We start from the raw sequence: 22,316 nt of genomic DNA on the forward strand, positions 1-22,316 counted from the left end.
GTTAATGAAATAAAAAAAATTATAAAAGTTTTGAAAAAAGGGAAAAAGAATTTGCAAAGTGCTTTTCCTGAAAACGTACGTTTTTAAATTTTCACTCATGAATTGAAAATCTATATCTGTACATTTAAAGTGGAGTCAATATGATTTGGACAGATCCTTTTTGAAAATTATTATTCATGAAACATTAAGAGGTTCTTTGACTATAATGAGAAATCATCTATATGGCAAACATCAAAATTAATCAGTTTTATAGCTGTATAATCCTTTAATATTTTATGTGTACTATTTTTCTGTGTCTTTGGCAACCTTATTTTTTAAGGCAGAGGTATTTATTTTTATAAATAAATTCTTTTCTCTCTTCATAGTCCAGTAACCATGCTTTCGTAAATACACAAATACCATTAGCTGCTCCCAGGCAAAACAGCTGCTACAACCCTACTTGCGACGTTGCCACTTCGACGGCCGCGGCCTGGAGTTAAAGGAGGCCGTGCCTCAGACCACCCCTTAGGTAAGAGAAGGCAAGTTGCCCGTTCTCCCGGACATTTAATCGGACCTAGGATGATGGTAGATAGATTGGGCTGAGGCATTGATTCTATAATCGATCGTAAAGCCGGGTTTTCCTAGGCGCGGAATCGGCGAGCGGAGAGAGGAACGTGGAGAGCGGACTCCACTTGTCTTAGGCAATATTTTAATGTTACTGTTTTCCTAGATGCGGAGCGGAATGCCATGTTAATTTCAATTCCGCTCTCCGCGTTCCTCTCTCCGCTTCCGCGCCTAGGAAAACCCAGCTTAAGACAGACACATTTCCCTCGAGATAGATGGATATCGCATACCGTACTTATAAGTATTTGCATTTCCTACACAATATCCATCATGTTCTATCTACGTAACATATTTCTAAAGGGAAAAAGCTGCAAAGGTGTTTTTTTTTAGCTAACATTCACAGTTAATTGCTATCTTTTTTTTTAATTTTATAAGAGCATGGAAATATCACTTATTTCTCGGACTCTCCTTCCTCTTTGTTGACTTGGCGAGTTTGCGTTTGTGGTTTCTCTCTCGGTCTCGGTACTAAAATCTGTTTCTATCGTTTCTGATTCTGCATTCTGCATTTTGTTTTTGTGTCATTCCTATCCTATCCTTCCATTGACCATTGCATTCTTATTCTTGTGGGGTGATTATTGGTATTGGTGTCGTTTGTGAGAGGTTAAGTTGAATCTATGCCGGTAAATTAATTACTTAAGAAATGAAACGTAAAGGTGATGAGATTGTCCTAGCTGAGAACAGAAGCATCAAAAAATTCCATGAAGACGTAAGTAAATGTTTTATAGGCCAGGCCTACTAGACGAATTCGAATTTGAACCTTTCTCAATTCAACGTAACTTCGAATTACGCATTAAATCTTGAAAATAAAACCGTTTAAAACAAAGCATTATGATTCTATATAAGGAAGAAGCTTTTTATACTTTTGATAATTTTATTATCTACTTTAAATTACCGTATTAAGAATTATACCGGTAGGCTAAGTTAAGTTAGGCGATTATCTCAATTAAGTGTAGCCCACATTGTACCACTATATCACTAAAACATTTAGCCTCAGGCTATATAGGCCTAAGTTATACCCTAGGTTCAATTATTCCTTGAAACTTAATGTCTAGGAAGGATACAAAGATAACAAAATACACAAGATAACAAAGGAGTAGTAGTACATAAGACATAAGACATTTATTCATCATTTTTTACATATGTAATGCATAGATAGGTCAAAATGTTAGTAAATACATCTCGTATTCAGTCTTGAGTAAATAAATGTATAAATATATAAATAACAAGGAATTCAGTTAATACAGTCAATATAATACAAGAGTTAAAATTGAAATTAAGCGACGAGCAAATAAATACAAAAGTTACAGACCATGGCAAGAGATTAAAAATTTGACAGTTGGTAATAAATTAAAAAATCGTGCAACTTATATCTAAATCACAGTTACATCCTAAATCTAGAGAACAAGAAAACAATTCTTGAAAGCCTATTTGTTAGTTGATCAATCTGCTGTGACCAGGTTAACTGTTTATCAATCAAAACACCCAAAAACTTAACATAATCTTGTGAATCAAAAACATCAGGTACTTTTCTTAAGCTAAATATGACAGATTTTGTTTTTTCGTTGTTCAAAAGAAAAGAGTTTGCTGCAAACCAGTCTGAAATGTTACCAACTACATCTTTAACATGCAAACTTAATAAATCTATATCAGAACCATGCACAAGAAAGGTCGAGTCATCAGCATATAAATAGGTAGGCCTATCACAGAGAACATTATTAGGCAAATCATTTATCGATACTAAAAATAGAAACGGCCCAAGTATGGACCCTTGCGGGACTCCGCATACTACATTAGACATAGCTGACCGCTCGCCCTTGATACAAACCACTTGTCTTCGGTTGCTTAAGTAAGAATTTAATAGGTTAAGGGCAGCCCCACCGACTCCGTAGTGCTGTATCTTGCCCAAAAGCATCCGATGGTCGACGCAATCGAAGGCCTTGCTAAGGTCGCAGAAGGTGACCCAAGCAAAGCCTCCGCCCTCAAGAACATCATGTATTTTAGCAATCAACGCCCCAACAGCGTCGGTGGTGCTGCGCAACCTCCTAAAACCGAATTGTGATTCGGAAAGAAGGCCCAAAGCCTCAAAATGGTCACTTACCTGACGAAAAATGATGTTTTCTAACACCTTTGACAGGGCAGGAACCAACGAGACTGGCCTATAATTTGCAGGGTTTTTCTTGTCACCCTTCTTATGGATTGGAGTTATTTTAGAAATCTTTAATAAATCAGGAAAAGTTCCTTCTTCAAAACATAGGTTAGTGGCAGTGACCAGCGGTGTCGCTATAATATCACCAACACTTTTAATGACAAAATTTGACATTCCGTAGAAGTCTAATGCTTTGGAATTCTTTAAGTTACATATGACCTTTTTTACATCTACTTCATTCACAGGTTGGAAATAAAATGCTTGAGTTGCACGAGGCGCATTAAATGACACAAGATAACAAAGGATCTAGGCTAAGTTGCAAAGTTTATGTAAATGCAAATTTTGTTATTTTGTTTCAATAAATGAGTTATGAGTTATACAAAATGATGAAAATAACATTAAGAGTACAGTTTCTGTTTCTTACTGGGCTAGGCCTATGCTAATATCCATTGAATTGAAAATATCGATAAGATCTAACTTAGCCCTCCAAGTGTCTCTAGTTTTGGTCTTAATGTTCGCCCATTTATTGCGCAATCGCAGGGTTTTATTAAAATGTATCTTAGAAACTTAAAAATAATGTATTAAGTATACTGTTTTATATATCATTTTGTTTGGAAAACTATGGGCTTCAATGTAACATTTATAAAACATTACAAAAAAATGTTTAACAATTTTTGTGGGGTTAACATTTCTCAAAAATTATAAAATAAATGAAAACAATTTATGTTTGCGCTCAATAAATTGTTATACATAATTTATAGGTCTACAAATATTTTAAAATAGCCACTTTGTTCAGAATTTTATAAGGATTCAAAAAATATAATAATAGGCTATAGGCCTAGGCCTAAGGAAGTAGATTTGCAAATAAATAAGTTATGGGCAAAAAACAGATTTCGGTACATAGCGTTTAGCTAAGAATGCATCTATATAGCCCAACCATAGCTAGGAATCTGGCTGATAATTTTCATCAATATCAAGCGCTTAGAGACAGACCTCAGGAGAAAGCTTAGAATCTGCAAAAAAAAAAACGATACCTAACTCGATCCAGTTCAATCCGATTTAGTCAGTCATAGAGCGTTCGCCGTAAACAGTGTTTGTGAGTCGCAAAAGCGACACAAAACACTACACAAAGTGTGTTATGAGTCGTTCAATATTTTTTTTAACTAGGCCTACCTATATCTCAATTATAAAATTAAACTGTCATAACCTAAGTTAACTAACCAAACTTGCTGATGAAAAAAAAACCAAATGAAGGTTTAAAAGTTAATTCTAGCCTAATAGAAAATTTGCTAAAATTACGTTTAGATTATTTGATAAAATTGTTCTAAGTAACTTAATATAACATAATCTAACTAAACTAACTAATGGTTCCATGATCACAGGAGATGTTCACAATGTCGTTGCTAAGTTATGACAGGTAACTTAAGTTAACTTAGTACAGCCGCAATCACGGATTGTAGGCCTAAGACACAATGACATAGTGAACACAATGAATAAGTTATGGATTAGGCCTACCGTAATTTGTAACTTAATGTACAAATTGTTTGATCCTCGCTAAAACTTACCAAAAGGTATATTTAGCTTACTTGTTGTGCCTATTGACTAAACTAAGTATTTATTCTAGTTAGGCTATAATAAAATGGTAAGATAGGCCTACTGCTAATGACAGATCTGCTATCAGTTAGTCGTATGAATATTCATTTGGGGTAAAAACAAGATAATGATATTTTTGGATTCAGGAAGTAAAAAACTACCTACAAAACAAGATTGTTGTATGTAGTGGCCTAATACTCAACTTTTAAGCAACCCAACAAGATTTTGCTGGTTAGGAAGCCTAGTTTTGTTTTTATCTTGTGTCAGAGATCCTTGTAAAAATGTTTAAAATGATAAAAGTGTACAATTAAATGGGATAACAAGGCCTGATACCAATCTAATAGGCTAAGAGAGTAAATAACATATCTGGTAGGCTAGGACTTCTACCACGTAGCCTAACTTAGGCCACAGATGGTAGAGTCTCGATTACAGTAAAACCCCTCATATCCGGCCTAAGTGGGACCGAGCTCCTGGCCGGTTACAACCTGTTATTGATAAATTTGTATCTAATAACGACTTGTAATAGGTTAAAAGTAGTGTTTAAAAAGCCCTCCTCTTTTTGGAATCTACTCGCTAAACTGAGTAGTGAACCCGCTAAAACTGTGAACAGGAAACAGATAAACCGTGAGAACGCTCAAATCATGGAGATTACGTGTAGGCCTACAGCTGTTCGAAATAATTTGATTAAGTATTGGAGAGTGACCGGATAAACCGAGGACCGGAAATTCCAAGGCCAGGTATAAGGGGTTCTACTGTATAATCCATCAGTTCCTGTGGTGTATGACTCTTCTTGCAGACTATTTGAGTAGGCTACTGAGAAACCGGATGACATTTCTGGGTGGCATGGTTACACTAAAACAGGTCTAACTTAACATCAAAACATCCCCAATACCCACCACTGTCTATAGCTTACTTGGAAGATATGAGTCAGAATTTAGGCACTTGCTTTTAATTGTTTTCTGTTAATTGTTATAGTGTGCCACATACAACGTAGATCATCATCTTACCCATATCTCTCCTCTAAACTTACCCCTCAGTTTTAAGTTAGTTCCGGTGCAAACAGAGTCCTGGTAAACAGTAAATTTTATCATTAAGTCAACTGAACCCTATAGCCTAATTGCTTCCACTTATTAATCAATCATTTACGAATTGTGTCATTTGTTTATGTCAAAGAGACAAAGACTTGTAGGGTAAAAATATTTCACTACCGGTAAACAACGGCCTGATACCAGCTTCTAGGGATTAAAAGAAATAACGGCTTGCTTTTAAGAGTTTATGTCATCAAATGCTCTTTGAATCCTACAGTAAATAATTGTATGAGGAGCTGGGAGCTGTAAATGTAGCAAAATAGTTTTAAGTTACTAAAACTATCAACAGCTTAGGCCCATTCATAATTCATAATCTTATGAGATTAGACCTTGGACCTCTTGGTCACTGATCACACTTAAAAGCTAACTACACACAAATAGCACGGGTCAACCAAAAACCTATCCCAGGTAGTGTCAGGCTGGATCACATGTCAGGCATAGCTTTAAGCTGTTTTTGTTGACATTATCCTCACATAGATAATTGTAACCGGAAGCGGAAGTTTTGGTTGTATTATTTTTGCGTCCAATAGAAAAGAGTTCAAAAGGTTAAGCCAAGAATACAGTAAACAACCTAACCGATTGTTGTGTATAATTGTATTGAATTCATAACACTGTTCTAGAGAGGAGGTCAAGCGTCCGGCCTGCTTGCGCCAATCATGGTCCTGGAAGGCCACCAGGGCGAGATTTACGCTGTCAAGTTTCATCCGGAAGGACAATATTTAGCATCCTCAGGATTTGACAGACAAATATGTAAGTTAATGTTTGTCCCAATTGATTTTTTCCCTACCGTCCTACCTAAGTAATTAATGGTAATCTTCTGACTTGTAACATAATGTAGAAGTGGAGGAAGCCTCTGCGGCTACAGTTCATACGTTTCTTGCTCGTAAAACTATTGAAATTTTCCTAGGTTTTTTAAAGTGAGATTTAAGTTGAAATTAGCATAAAGATTTTGTGTAAAAATTATGCTTTTTTGCTGAACAGCATTTTTTATTACATTGTATATAATCAAATGCTAAGATTACAAATTATTTGGTTTTGAAATTTCCTGCCTAATGCAGGGAGTGAGCTGATAAACAGGACATTTGTGAGTGTTAGAGAGATAGGAGATAGATAAGGAAAGTGGACTCTAGCTTAACTGACCTTTGCCAACATTGTGTTGCTATTTCAATAGACTCTTTCATTAACTCTGTAACTTGTGGGGTTCAACAAACAAGACTTTTGTTTTTAAAATATTTCACTAGCCTAGTCTAGATAATAGAATAATTTAACAGGAGTAAGGCTACTTGGTTGACATGGTCGATAGTGTCACCTGTTTTATAGCCATGCTATTTATAAAAGTTCTTGTGACAATAAAGTTTGATTTGATTTGGGGTATCATTAAATCTAAAGTCGGTTGTAAATAATGACTTACTTTCCTGATATTAATGATAATCATCTTACAAGTTGCAAGGAAATATCTGAATTCTTGAATAACACATTTATAAATATCACAAAAGAAATTGGCCTAATACCTCATGAAGAGGATGCACTAAAATGACAAGGTATTCATTCGTAGGAAATCAGTCCAATCAATTTGAAACCCAGCCACATGAAAGAAATGCCTAGATTGGAGTCAGTTAAGATTACAGCTGAACATGTAGGAAAAGTAGTAAGAAAACTGTTTGGAAGTGGAGGGCCAGGCGGGGAGGGAGTACTTCTGAACAATGGACTGATTTTTTATTAAGACATGGTAGAAAAAGTTCTTTGTTAAGAGCGTCAATTGCTGAATTAGCAATGAAGTTAAATGAAGAAATCATACCTTGGTCAAAAATACAAGCAATGGCTAATCGGTTAGTCACAATTGACAAATGCCCTGGTGTTAGACCAGTGGGTATAGAAGAAGTGTTCCGCAATATCTTAACAAAATGTGTAAGTCTTGCAGCTGGTGATGAAGTTATTGACATATGTGGTACTGATCGAGTTGATCAGGATTATGTGTAGGATTAAAAGCAGGAATAGAATTAATTTTATTAATTTAAATAGGTATTTTTTTTTATGTTAACTAATTGACAACCTTGTTCTTATACATTACATTCTTGCATTAAGTATAATCAATTTGAATTCAGTTTTATAAGTATAGCTAGAAGAAATTATTAATAACTAGCAGCTAGCCTCACTTCGTAACTTCCAAAACCCTTTATATATTTGAGTTACCCTACAATTTTCTATTCCTCTGAATTAAGTTGAAAATTATCTATGTTTTACATGTTGATTAACTTATCACTGACTTTATTTTTTTAAGCAAACCCTGAACATAACTTTGTAATTAGTTTCCAAATACTAATGAAACATACTATGAAAACACAAAATTTACTGAAAGTAATCTTCTTCTTTATACAAATAACATGACAATATTTTACTTGAAATCACTAAAACACAACTGTAACGATAACTCCATTTTCGTATAGATGTAAACAAAATTGTATCATGGCCATCTGTTTTGATCTAAACAAATGTAAACTTAAAAAAGTCAGATGATTGATAACAGAATTCAGCACAAACTCTAAAATTTATAAAGCCTTATAAGAAGAAGGGCTTTCACGGTATATCATCCAAACCTGCAAAAGGCACATCTAGAGGATAAGAGCTTTAAATTAATACCCAATATGAATATGCCTATAAAAATAAATATTTACTATTTAGGGGTCAATTTGTTGAATACAAAAATCCAACAAATTCTTTTAATAATCTACTACATATTAAATCCCTCAAAAGTAAAAAATCATGAAAATCCTTGCACAAGAAAAGATTGTTGTTGAGCTTCATCTCCTTCATACAATGGTACATAAATTCTTTCATGACTCTCAAAACAATCAATCATAAAACACCATTTACAAGTTGACTCAGCACTCTTAAGCCTGCAAACAAATAGCCAGTGATGCAATGGCCTCAAATATTTATTCACCTTGCCAATTTGTTCGCACTGTTTACTGGTTAAGTAGAATCAGTTAGACGATAATTACCAATAGCTAAATAAACATCCAATGGAAACAGTGGATGAACGTTGATGTTATTGGGTTTCCCAAACAGCATCTTGAGACGTGTTTATGTTAAAAGTTTTTCTGAAAAAATAATAAATTATAATTCGGTTCGAGTTAGAGGTCAAACATTATTTTTACTGTTTTATCCAACTTATGAAATCACATTTGGCCCTAATACATATGCATAAGTAGGCCTTCTAATTACGATTCCTAAGCATTTGTTTGTTTGATACAACTTTATGTAAATCCTTTGAAAAAGGTCAAAATTTCTTTAGGTTTACAGATTAAATACAAGTAGGCCTATCATCAGGTCAAATATTATACATTTGCTGTTGCACTAGGCCTGTGCCAAAAATCTCATTAGATCAAACAAAAAGCTAAGTCAGTGCTATTTCACTTTTCTGTAGAAGCCGTTTGACATAATTTAGACCTAGTTCAACTGCACTAATGATTATTTAACTGCTGTTGCACTAAATCGACAGTGTTGAAATAGGTTCAAAAGAAAAAGTGGTTTTGAGGAATATACTTTCTCATGAACAGAGTACATAGTTTTTGACCTTATGAGAATCTTGAATAAATTTGATCAAATCTCTGGTTTTCAGTAACCCATGCATAGTTTCATTAGATAAAATGTATAACCTAAACAAAGATTATATATTTTTAGTACTTTCTTTAGTTATTGATCAAATGATACTTGTGTAACAGCGAATACATTACTTTCGACCTAATGATACTGAAATTTCTTTATGTCTAAATGAGATTTTGACCTAATGGCTACACAATATTTGGTCTTTATTTTATTTTTGTGTTTATTCACGTCCTTTATATTTTTTACATTTTTTTGTACAAGAACTGCCATAACTCAGGTCTTATTAACCTAATGTTCATAAGTATGTAAAGCTGAGTTTTTCTAGGCACGGAATGCTGAGAGCGGAATGTAGAAAAGCTATTTTCGCCTCTCCCAGTGGTGTTCCGCAGCGCTACTAGGAAAACAGTACCATTAAATTTATTATTTAAGACAAGAGGGGAGCAAACATCACTCTCTACGCTCTGTTCAGCACCTATGAAAACCAAGCTTTAAGAAAAAGTACCTCTGTAATAGAGATCTCCTTCCACAACAATCCATTGGATCAATTAATTTATGTTTACAACCAGTACCAACATATAACCATTGAATACCTACTGAAAAAGATCCATTTATGGACCAGCTGTTACAAATCTATATATTTAATAAGCGGAAAGTAAATAAAAGAAACGTCTTATAACACTTAAAACATATATTTACGCTTATACTGTTACTCACAAGACGGTAAATATACAAAAACGATGGTAAGTGGTGATCGATTTTGATTGGACACTCCAATCATCATCAGACCCAATAGGCGAATTACAAGAATCTTGAATGCCGTCCCTACTTATACCCTATTGGCTACCGGAAGCACCGGCCAATACATTTTTATAAGTACAACTGGAATCAAAATGTATCTGTTCATTAATCAACTTATTTATCTTTACATTTTTCCTTATAAATATACAATTCTTCCCAAGCATTCATTACATATCCTTTCTTACAATTCTTTAAAATATCTAGACTATCCTCCATTTTTCCTAGTGAGTGCCCATTTTGTAACAGGTGTTGTGCGACATTTGATCTTTCCGGTTTGTTGTTCCTCCACGCAGATATGTGGTTTTTGAAGCGGTTTACGAAGTTCACAGTCTGTCCAATGTAGAAGCTATCACAATCGTTACAATTGATTTTATAGATGCCTGAAGTGTCAAATTTGTTACAATCTTCTATTTTTGGATGCAGTATTTTACTCATGGTGTTCTGAGTCCTGTAGGCTATTGAAACTCCATATTTCTTGAATCTGTTAGCAGTCCTTTGTGTTGTAGTCCCCGTGTAGCTAAATGTGATATATCTGGTGCTTTCCTCTTTTATCTCTTCTAATGTTGTTCTGCTGTGTAGTGTATTCTGTCTATCGATTTTTCTCCTCGTCTTCCTTGCGATGTCCTCTATCGTCTTGGTTCGAAATCCATTCACTTGGGCGATCTTCTTAATGGTGTCCAGTTCTTTTTTCCTATTGGCTTGGCTAAGTGGGATCTTATAGGCTTGGTACAGCATAGATCTAAAGGCTGCGGTCTTGTGGATTGTCGGATGGATAGACTTGTTGTTGATTGTAGTGTCCGTTTGCGTAGGTTACCTGTAGATGTCAAACTCTATCTTGCTGTCTTTTCTCTCTAATGTGAGGTCCAGGAAGTTGATCTTTTTCTTTTCTTCAAACTCGTTGGTAAAGGTGAGGTTTGGGTGGTGGCTGTTTAGTGTCTGCATCATCGTTTCGTGCTCCTGCTCTTGGGCTTGTCTGAAGATAACAAGAATGTCGTCTACATATCTAACATACAGTTTTACATCATGATTCTTTCTTAAATTCATTAACATTTCTTTTTCCTGGTGCTGTAAAAATATTTCTGACAAAATTGCCGAAAGTGGACTTCCCATAGCTAAACCATCTGTTTGTTCGTAAAATCTATTGTTAAATCTAAAATAATTTTGCTTCAAAACAGTCACAAGTAATTTTACAATCTGATTGACATATTCATCGTCTAAACTATTCTGCAAAAGCCTACATTTAACAAGATCTACAGTTTCTGATACAGGTATGTTTGTGTACAGATTTGCGATATCAAATGAGACTAGCCTACTATTCGAATCTATATATATGTTCTTTACACGTTCAACAAATTCATAACTATTCTTTACATTGTATACATATTCTAATTCTAAATCATTGCTGAGCTTACTTGCTAACAATTTTGAAACATTGTAGGTAGGAGCACATTTAAAGTTAACTAATGGTCTGATGGGTACATTCTTCTTGTGTATTTTTGGGATCCCTTTCATCACGGGCGCTTTAGAATTTAGGATGTTCATCTTCTGTCGATATTCTTCGGGAATCACTCTGGTGTATCTCTTCACGACGTCGGACAGCTCTCTTTGGTACCTCTGCGTTGGATCCTTTTTCAGCTCTTTGAAGTTATTTTCTTTGATGAAATCTTCCGTCTTCTTTATATATTCTTCTTTTCCGAGCACTAAGATGGCGTTGCTTTTGTCTGCTTTCACAACAATTGAGCTATTCTCTTCCAGCTTCTTCTTTTTATTGTTGCATGTCTTCAGTTCTTCATTTCTGCTGGGGTCTATGGGTCCTAGGCTGGTGAAATCGTTGGCTGTCACTTCCTTCCGAACGGCATAATGGTCTACGTCTCTGAGTGATTTTACATTTGCTTCGACTTCAGTAGCTAGTAGTTCGTTTTCGTCCTTCTTCTTCATTGGGAAATTGTACTTCATTCCGTAGTTCAGTATTTTTGTTTCTTCTTCACTGAATTGAATGTCTGTAAGGTTGATGACTCTCTTCTGGAATTTGTGTTCTGTATTGGTCCTATCCAATTCTTCATTAGGTGTATTCTTCTCTAGGAGTTTGTCTAATTTGTCGTTTATCCGTAAATATTTCCGGTCCATGGCGTCTTCAACCTCTTCACTGACGACTTCGTGTAGTAAATTCCATGCAATTCGAAATCGATCGATCAATCGATCGATCGAAATCGATCACCACTTACCATCGTTTTTGTAAATTTACCGTCTTGTGAGTAACAGTATAAGCGTAAATATATGTTTTAAGTGTTATAAGACGTTTCTTTTATTTACTTTCCGTAAATTTAATAACACGTACAATGCTGATCAAGAAGTTATTTAATAAGCGACATGAAACTTTGTGAACAATAAGGCTTTTTTGTTTTAAAATTTAACCCTACATATTATATACCAAAATGTTCGTCTAAGTGTGTAGATGTGCGAACTAGCTTTAGATTTTCGAAATATATCTTTTTAAGGGCATGGGCTGCCCTCAAAGTTCCTTCCATAAGGATAACATTGTGATTGATTTGAATGTTATTATATTCTGAAACAGATGTCAATACATTAGTTTTGTTTGGTTTTGAAATGTAAACAGTTTGCATGTTATTAAAAATAATTAGAAACCCGGCAAAGAAATGTTACCTATAGGACACGACGGGAGAAAAGTTTTACATTTTATTTTCGTTTAGCCTAAACATGCCAAGGACCCGATGACCAAGAAATATTGCCGGTCGGACAAGGCGAGTTACCATACAGCAGGCAATGCAAAACGTAAGGAGCCCAGACGAGGAGCTGGAACAGTTAGTGGCAACGTGTACTTACAAAATTACGCTGACAAATACAAGAACTCAAACATAGCCAGTCATGACTCATCTTTTGCCGGCTACACCACGCACACTACCGTACCAGTATTATTTTAATTGGCCAATTTTGTTAAATGTTTGTGTTTTCGTGTCTTCAACGACTCTTCACAGTTATGAAGAGGATTTATGTGTTTAGAAGGAGTTTAACCATGGTATCAGCTTGAAAATGAACCTTTAGGTTCAAAACCTGGGTCGCTGACCTAAAAAACAGGATCACGGACAAGTACTACAGGTATTTAACCTTTTATTAACAAGAACTCAGCAGCATTCACTTGGCGAGATGGCATTAAAATGTCAGAAATGTGGTTTGCTACATTTTAAAGAAGAACAAAGAGGACGAGGCGAAGGATTTTCCTACTGCCATAAAGGAAAAGTGAATCGACCACCACACCGAGAAAGCTATTATATCCAGAGCCTACTAAATGGAGCAAATCATTTGAGCAGAAACTACAAAGAGAACATTAGATTGTACAACTCTGCGCTCGCAATGGTCAGCACTCGAGCTAAAATTGAAGAACATAACGGTGAAGGGCCTTTCATGTATAAGGTGCACGACACAATTTATCACTCAATTGGCACCTTTCAACCGTCAGAAGGGGAGCATCCCACATATGCCCAAATTTATATATACAACGTCGAAACCGCTGTTGAAGAAAGAATGCTAAACAAAGCTAATGGCTCATGTAACACTGAACTCATGCACATTTTGACTCAACATTTGGTTGATATTAATCCATACGCGCAAGTTTTCAGCATGATGAGCTCCGTTCTTCAAAATACTCCTACTGAGCAGAAAAAAGAACTTAGAATGCACAAGCCAACGATCGAGCTCAAGACCAACGCCGATACAACGATGCTATAATATCCTAACTTATTATTCGAGCGAATTCGCACGTGTTCACCTAGTTTTTGATTAAAAAAGAACAGTTGAATTAGCCACTCACAAAATGTGCTAATGTCTAAAATTCTATTTTCTACCTTTAGTTTTTGTTACTGACATATTTGATGGGACATAAAATTGCTATCGCTTTCTTTAAGTCATCCTAATTGCATGACTTGGTCAAAAAGTCTGTGGAGAAATCAGTAATTTATATTAGCGCACACTGTTGGTGATTGGCTCATTTAAACTAAGTCTATTTTGACAGAAAACTAGCGACAACTTAATCATGGAGATAAAGTGTGTAGTTCTAGATATATTTTTTGTCTATGTGCAGTTCTATGGAACGTGTACGGAGAGTGCGAGAACATCGCAGTGATGACCGGCCACACAGGAGCTGTCATGGACCTTCACTTCTCTACTGACGGATCGTCTCTCTTCACTTGCAGCACAGACACAACCGTGGCCATCTGGGACCTCCAGACTTGCCAGAGAATCAAGAAACTCAAAGGTAAGTGCTAACTCACTCTGGTGTTCGATTTCTTTTTCACCGTGCAGTACTGATTGTAAAGCAGCATTTTCCTAGTGCTGCGATTAAGCCAGATACGCATCGTGCTTCCCGGTTGCCGGAGTGAGCCACCGATTTCTTTGAAACCAATTTGAATGTTTTCCTAGTTCTTGGTGAGCAATTAACTGCCGACCATGCAGCGCACAGCGTGACCGGGAGCACTGCTTCAAGAGCAGTAAGCTGCAAACCAAGCTACCGAAGTGGGTTATTGTTTAGAATAGAGTTATGTAGAAAACTAGTTAAAGTTACTATTATGAATTAGAGTGATGTTACTAAGTTCACTTTTGATAACAACCCTTAATTTATGGATGTTAAATAATTTGCTGCATATTGCTTGTTCATGCATATAAATCTTTAGGAACGTGGATAGTATCACAAAATCATTGCGTAGGAATTTTAAAAGTCAATCAAAACAGCACATCATGTTTTTGTGCTCCAAGTTTCTGTAGTAGCAAACTTAATTACTCATTAAAATGGGTGTGAATCTAAAAGGAAATTTCTTTAACTGTGTTTCTGTTTTAATGAAATCTAAAAAAGAAACTAAAAATTCACCTCCGGTAATTCAATTTAAAGATACTTAATTCACAGATATACAAAAGTATACATGAATAATTTCTTCTACATAAATAATAATAAGTTCTGTTTATAATTTACACTCCAAGACAGGGTTAGAGTAATCTTTGTGGAATTTATAAGAATTTTGTCTGCATTGGCAATAAAAATAATATGTTTTATGTCGTTTTTATTTAGGTAGTATGGTAGTGTGGAATAACAAAATTACTTTAACATTGAATTCTACAGGCCACTCGAGCTTTGTCAACTCGTGCCATCCGACGCGTCGCGGGACTCAGCTTGTGGCCAGTGGTGCAGACGACTGTACCATCAAGGTGTGGGACCCTCGCAAGAAAGGACAATGTGTGACACTCAACAATACGTATCAAGTGACGGCCGTGTCGTTCAATGACACTTCGGAACAGATAATCACCGGTGGCATAGACAATGACATCAAGGTAGGTGAACTGATTAACACAGAGCATACTATAAAGTAAATAGTTACCATAGCAGCTAAGTATGAATGCATAACTTCCAAAAATAATTTATCCGATAAGTTTGTCACAAAAACCAAATTTTTAGGCCTAACAGTTGATAGTACACTCGGTGGATCACACTTGTTGATAATATTTGTAAAAAATCAGCTCTGGAATTTTAGTAATTAGATGCCTAGGTATATCCGATTCTAGGTCTAGGGGTAAGTCTTACCCAAGGTTATTAAAAGAAAAAGAGGTTGCCTCAGTCGCACGTATGACGTCAGCCGCCGACCCGGACGGTGCTGCTTTTAATTCACAAAGCTGTCACCTGTCAAATTCTTTGTTATTGTTGTTTGTTTTTGTGTAAGTTTCGTGCGATTAAGTAAAAGCATGTAAAAGTAAGCTAGCGGGCGGGAGTGTGACGTTATCCGCCGATCTGATCGCCGCATTCTCCTTCACTCTATTACTACACCACATATTATTTTTGCATTTGGATGAGAAACAGCTCTCTTTGTAATGTAGCCTATAACTACTTTTCGACTGGTTTTCAGAAAAAAAAACTTTACATAAACATGTTATTAAAGCAAATATTTTATTAAAGCAATACAAAAATCATTTTTAAAATTGGAAATGCATAAATTGTATCAACAAATACTACATATGGGTGTTATGTTCTTTAGTAAATTGCCAGAACGTGTAAAAATTCAATTTTTTGTTTTGAAAGTTTAATCTTATCTCTGAGTTACTTCACTGGATAAGATGTGTTGATTAGTGATCGTACTTATTATACTGCCATTTCCAGTGCAACTTTCATCTATGCTTGATATTTTGACTAGGGATTCTTCTTGTTAATCTTGATGTTGAAATTTTAGACAAAGTTAAATGATGGACATGCGAGGATTTAATGGATCTAGACTAGTTTACAACAGTGGACCCATTGCTTGCATAGTTCTTCTTCCTTAGGAAAACGATGATAAACAATTTTAGGCCTGTCACTATGTAAATCACGGGTTTTACCCGACTATTGTTACATACCGCTACAGCACACCGCTCACCAGGCATTTCAAACAAACTATAGTTTGATAAAGATAAAATGTAACAATCAAATTATATAAAACACAAAAAAAATATAAACCAGAATCTTACTAATATTATAAACCTGAAAGTTTGTGAGTTTGTGTGTGTGTTTGTGTGTATGTTTGTGTGTGTGTTTGTTGCTCAATCACGCATAAACTACTGGACGGATTGGGCTGAAATTTGTCATGATGATAGCTCACATTCCCGATTAACATTAAAGCATATTCTTATCCCAAAAATCCTTTCGGGCTCCGCCCCAGTGGCTCTGTAGTTCCCCATGTTAACCTTATGATTTTTCATATCTAAAAGGAATTAATGAATCTTAACAGCTGTTTCAATTAAACAAGTTGGTTCTGTTCTATGATGTTCAATAGCATAAAAGTTACAAGGATTACCAACAGGGTGCAGCAAGCTATTATTTTTTTTTATTTATGACAATAGCTAATTTTCAACCAAAAGGTGAGTGAGCGAAGTGAACGAACTTCAACCAGGACGTGAATGAGCTATGCGAATACTTATGAAGTTAAACGGGGCAAAGCCCGCGGGTACAGCTAGTGAAAATATAAACTTAAACAATAAAAAAATATAACGCAGGATAAATTAAACAAGAAAGAATAAGGTTACTTAATTGCACTAAACAAGCACAAAAACGTTTGAAGTGGACACTCAGAAATTACGTATTTTCCTAGTAAGAATGGTGGTTCTGTTTACAAATAAATAAATGAAAAACAAAACAACAATAACAAAGAATTTGACAGGTGGCAGCTTTGTGAATTATAAGCAGCACGGTCCGGGTCGGCGGGTGACGTCATATGCGCGACTGAGGCAACCTTTTTTTCTTTTAATAACCTTGAGTCTTACCAAGCCATCTACGGTATAGCTACTTACCTGTAACTTCAGGGCACCTACTTCAGGGGATGCTGTACTTGTAGGGAATATAACTAATGTAATGTGTAATATTGTATAGATTATATCATGTATAATACTGTGTATGGGGAATTGCAGTAACTATTTTTGCATATATTAATTTTATTATTTCTTTTTCATTTGTGAAAAGTTGTTGTTACCAATGAAATGACAGTTTAAAGATCAGATGTGCCATACTATCTTTTTGGTTGAACCGCATATATCCAACAGACATTTATAAAAATCTCTATTATTATCCAACTGACACCTTTTGCACTTCTAGATCTGGGATGTGCGCAAGAACGCTCTGCTGCAGAGGTTACGCGGCCACACAGACACGGTGACGGGTCTGAGTCTATCTCCCGACGGCTCTTACTTGCTGAGCAACGCGATGGACAATACTCTGCGTATCTGGGACATCCGACCCTTCGCACCTCAGGAGCGCTGCGTCAAGATACTGTCTGGACACCAGCACAACTTTGAGAAGGTCAGTAGACATGCTTCCACAGTCACATACCGGTACTGTAGTTTCATAGTCTCCACAGTGACCGTGTCAAAATCGTTACATTTATCAACATCTCAATTGTAGAGTGACTCAATTTTTGCATAGTTGATATCATGTTGTTTTAATAATGTCAACTGTGCCAAGTCAAACCACCCAGAACATAGAAGGCAACACAGGGAATAGAAGTGTTGGAATAAAGTTGGATTATTTTTAGCAGGAAAAAATGTGTAAAATCTATATTTATTGCGTTGTTTAACAGTATGCAGTTCCAATTATTAGTATGGTAGCTTTCATAATACCTACAGGGACAAAGTATCGTCCTGTATCCAAGTATTTCAAGAAATTATTCATCCTTTTTTATACTTCATGGTCCTTTCTTCTCAGTTTGCCTCTTAGGTACCTAAATTAATCTCCTTTAAATTCTCTTCATAAACCAATCAAAATATCCTGCTTATTTTTCATTCAAATTTAAAAAATTTATCCTACTTAAAATTATTATGTGTACATAGACCCTTTCTTCAGTAAAAGTGTTTATTCAGTTAGCCATATATTTTAGAACCTGCTGAGATGTGCGTGGTCTCCGGATGGGTCTAAGGTGTCGGCTGGGTCGGCCGACAGGTTCGTCTACATCTGGGATACGACCTCTCGTCGCATCCTGTACAAGCTGCCCGGCCACAACGGCAGTGTCAACGACGTCCATCTCCACCCGAAGGAACCCATCAGTAAGTTACTTAGTGTCATTGATAACTTTTGGGACATTCAGAAAGAGTCACAAACTAGTATCAAAGAATATCTTTAAAGGCCCGTTCACACGGGGCGAGTTTACAAGCTACACGCCAGCGTGTAAGAAGCCGGCGAGTTGGCGAGTGTGCTTGTATTCGTTCACACGGGCTAAGCCGCAGTGCTTTTAAGCCACAGTGTAACTAATTCGCATTCATAACGTGTCCAGCAATCCTCAGATTAAGTAGGAAAAATGTGAAAAAGTAGAAAGTTCCACTTAACTTTTAATACACCTTGTTGAATGTTTTATCAGATTTTGAACTAGTTGGTACAAATTAATTTGCAAGGGTTGATTATTATAAATATGAATCATAGTTGCTTAATCTGTATATTGTAGAATGAAGTAGAAGTAGATATTCTATTATCCGACCCACACACCCAATGACAAGAAATACATTCAGCTCTTCTTGTCGAGATTTGTCTTTTGATCGCAAATCCAAGCCAGCATTTAGGCCAGTCATAAATATGTTGACCATAACTACATTTTTTTTAGGTACAGTACATTCAAAATTCAGACCTCAAATCTGAGCCCTAATTAAAAATACTGCTGCAGCAAACCTGCCGACTAAGCGAATTTCCATTTGCCTGGATTGATTTTCAAATAATCTATTAAATTAACATTTATTTTTAACGAGTTCCTGCTACAGGGAAACTAATAAAGTGTGTTTTTTATTAATATATCAATAGCTTAGTGTGAAGTAAATAAATCCGCCAAGTTTGATCAAAATATATATCCATAAACAAGCCAACTACAACATTCTACAATATTCTCCATAAGAATAACATGGAAATTTTAAATTAACATTTTTTTTTTAATTTTCTCTGTAACCATTCACCGTACAAAAACACTTTGATATACTAAATTATTTGTTTTTTAAGCTCTTTAAAAATGTCTGGAGAAAAATTGGTAAATTTTGTGTTTTAAGGGTAAAAAATTAGAAAACCCCATTTTTACCCCATAAAACCTCCCGTTAAACCCCTTTCCCATGGTCCGATCATGCTAGTTTGCGAACTCATTCAAGTTTATCCCGCCTTACACCTTCAAACCAAATTTTATCAAAATCAGACAAAAATTACTCAAGTTATCGTCCGGAACGAACTCATATAATATATAGATATATATATACATATATAAAAATTTGAACGAATGGTGTTTTTGGCCTCTGGGGACATCAAAATGAAAAAGTAAATCGGTCCCGGGCCTAGTTCTTACCATGAGACCTACGGTAATAGCTACTTCCCTATAGGGAAATTCGCTAAAATAAACTATTTGATTGTGCACTTTATATAAAAGTTTGTCTACCATGATTTTAGCTAGCCGTAGTTGCTTTCTGCTCATTTTCCTCATACCTACCAGTTGTAATACACTATAACAATATATTTTTTGTTTCAGTCATGTCAGGGTCCAGCGACAAAGTGATTTACTTGGGAGAGCTGGAGTAGCTTTGCGACTCTAGCGAAGTATTTCAACAAGCCAGTCATGTGGCAGTAGATCTGCTAAAAAACTTAAACATATGTATATAATTGTGCTTTCTGATCCTGATAAAGTAGTGATCTCTCACAAAGATCCACAACTAGGTAACTGTTTCAGTCTTCATAACCTCAACGGTTCCATTGTTAGGAGAAATATATTTTTTATGAAGTTACTAGTACTTTCACACATTGCTGTGTGACTCGGTAAAATTCTAAGATGTATTGTAAAGTAGGCCTAATTGTTTTAAACTATGTGTAGCTTTTGTATATAATTTTTAACTTGTAAATAGTTTATATTTGAAAGTTATAATCAACTGTAATTTTAGCCTTTTAGGTGAGACTAGAACCTTTGAATAGTCAAAGCTACGACCAATTGTGAGTTGCATACATGCAATTTAAGAATTTTTATTCACATCCTTGATTGTGGTTCAGGATAATGAAAATGGTTTAGTTTAGTGGCAAATATTCAATTACCATTTTGTTGTTTGGTATTAAGTTGCTTTGGTCTAAAATGTATCTTTTTGTTCATGAACTTATTTTTTAATACTGGATGAAATGTTTTATTAAATTTGCTTTTTTGTTACACTTATTTTTGTGACAAGTAGCTTACTTAACTGGAAGTGATGTTATTTACTTTACTTTAGTAAACGTATCAATTTTCTAGTGGTGTAAATGAAATAAACTCGTTAATTTTTTTGCATCAAATGAAAATTGGAGCTATTCCCACCAATAAAAATATGTTGCTTTACACGTTGTAGCCTGTTAAATTCTAAAATAGGCCAGTATGTTGTTTGATAAAATTAAAATGCACCAATGAACTCACAGGTGGTACCCAACTTTTTCATCAAAAAGACAAATAAATATTTTTTCCTACAGTTACCTAACAATGTACATGTTCTCTCACTGATTTGAGAAAGCAAAGTGGCCAATTTGCTCATCAGAGTTAACATTGTCTCACTCTAATTACTTTGTCTCACTCCAGATTTGCAACGTGAAGGCACGAAATAGTGAGCGCGTAACATGCAGGCAATGTCGTATGCGCGCCAAATACGTTGGCAGCACTGGCTGTAAATCAGCTGGTCAGCTGTTGTACTGTTGTATTTGTCACTTCACATTAAATGTTATATTAAAAGTTCACAACTGTGTAAAAATAGGTTATGTTTCTTCACAAATTTATTTGTTTTATGGTAACTGTAGGAAAAGTATAATGTGCAACTCGAGTTCAAAGTACAATTGCCTCACTCGAGAAACCATTCCTCACTCGCCTACGGCTCGTGAGTAAGGATTTCTCTCGAGTGAGTCAATAGCTCACTTTTCTCACTAGTTGCACAAATAACTATAAACAGCATTGAGAAATGTGCAAATAATGATTTTGTTCAATCTTGTACTTTGACTAAGCCCTTTGTTATAGTCTACTCCAGTGGCATTTTTGTAAGGACAAATAATTAGCGCTTTAAAGGAAAGCAGTCCAACCACTCAAATTTTTGTAGACATGCCGGGAATCTAACTAGCCCTGCTCGCACCAAAGAGGTGCTAACCACTTGGCTAGCATCACACCCAACAAAACACATTTTAATTTATTCCTCAGACCAATAATAATTTGTTTGAGTTTAAACAAAAGCACTTTTTTGTGATAAGTAATAGTAATTTTCTATTGTTATGTAGGTTTAGATTAGTTAGTGAAAAATTAGCTCTGTTGAACATTGTATTAATTAAATACAATCAATAGAAAGGGATTACCATGTTTTTATTTCTCTCACCTTTTAGCGCTGCTAGCATTCTAGTGCGAGTTGCAGTTCATAAAAAAAAAAAATACTAATTGTTATAAGCCTAGTCTTTTGATATGAAAATCTTTTTTGGGTTTTTGGTTAACCCAGCTTTCAGTTAAAGGTGGTTTTACTGCATCTAACAACCAGAGATAAATGTCAGTCAGAAAACAACTTTTGATTAATTTAAGAAATATATTTTGCGTGTAGGTTAAGTAGTACTCTTGTTTTGTATTAAGAGGCCAGAATAGAGTAGAAGACATAATGGTTAACTCAGCTAGCCAAGTTCCTGCCACATCCTGATACTCTCAGACAAAAATATGTCGATTTTATATTAGGAGGCCAGAATAGAGTAGGAGTCATAATGGTTGACTCAGCTAGCCAAGTTCCTACCACCTCCTGACACCCTGATACTCTCAGACAAAAATTTGTCGATTTTATATTAGCCCAGAATAGAGTAGGAGTTCAGCTAGCGAAGTTCCTACCACCTCCTCATAAATTGGTGAATTTTGAATTAGGAGGCCATAATAGAGGAGGAGTCATCATGGTTGACTCAGCTAGCCAAGTTCCTGACACCCTGATACTCTCAGGCATAAATTGGTCAATTTTGTAAT

At 35.5% G+C, this 22,316-nt stretch overlaps 1 protein-coding gene across 1 annotated transcript; it reads left to right on the plus strand.

Annotated features, from left to right (window-relative positions):
- The first annotated feature begins 1,127 nt into the window (after nucleotides 1–1,127).
- Nucleotides 1,128–21,672, plus strand: LOC128990843 (U5 small nuclear ribonucleoprotein 40 kDa protein-like). Its single transcript, XM_054413457.1, has 7 exons — nucleotides 1,128–1,309; nucleotides 6,051–6,180; nucleotides 13,937–14,110; nucleotides 14,969–15,177; nucleotides 17,462–17,665; nucleotides 18,240–18,405; nucleotides 19,857–21,672. Exons 1-7 carry the CDS (start codon nucleotides 1,244–1,246, stop codon nucleotides 19,904–19,906), a joined length of 999 nt encoding a protein of 332 aa, XP_054269432.1. The 5' UTR covers nucleotides 1,128–1,243; the 3' UTR covers nucleotides 19,907–21,672.
- Nucleotides 21,673–22,316: the final 644 nt, after the last annotated feature.

This window comes from Macrosteles quadrilineatus, unplaced genomic scaffold, assembly GCF_028750875.1.
Source record: "Macrosteles quadrilineatus isolate MER2022 unplaced genomic scaffold, UCM_ALF_1.0 Scaffold_3__2_contigs__length_128488019, whole genome shotgun sequence".
In the NCBI taxonomy this organism is placed as follows: Eukaryota; Metazoa; Arthropoda; class Insecta; order Hemiptera; family Cicadellidae; genus Macrosteles; species Macrosteles quadrilineatus.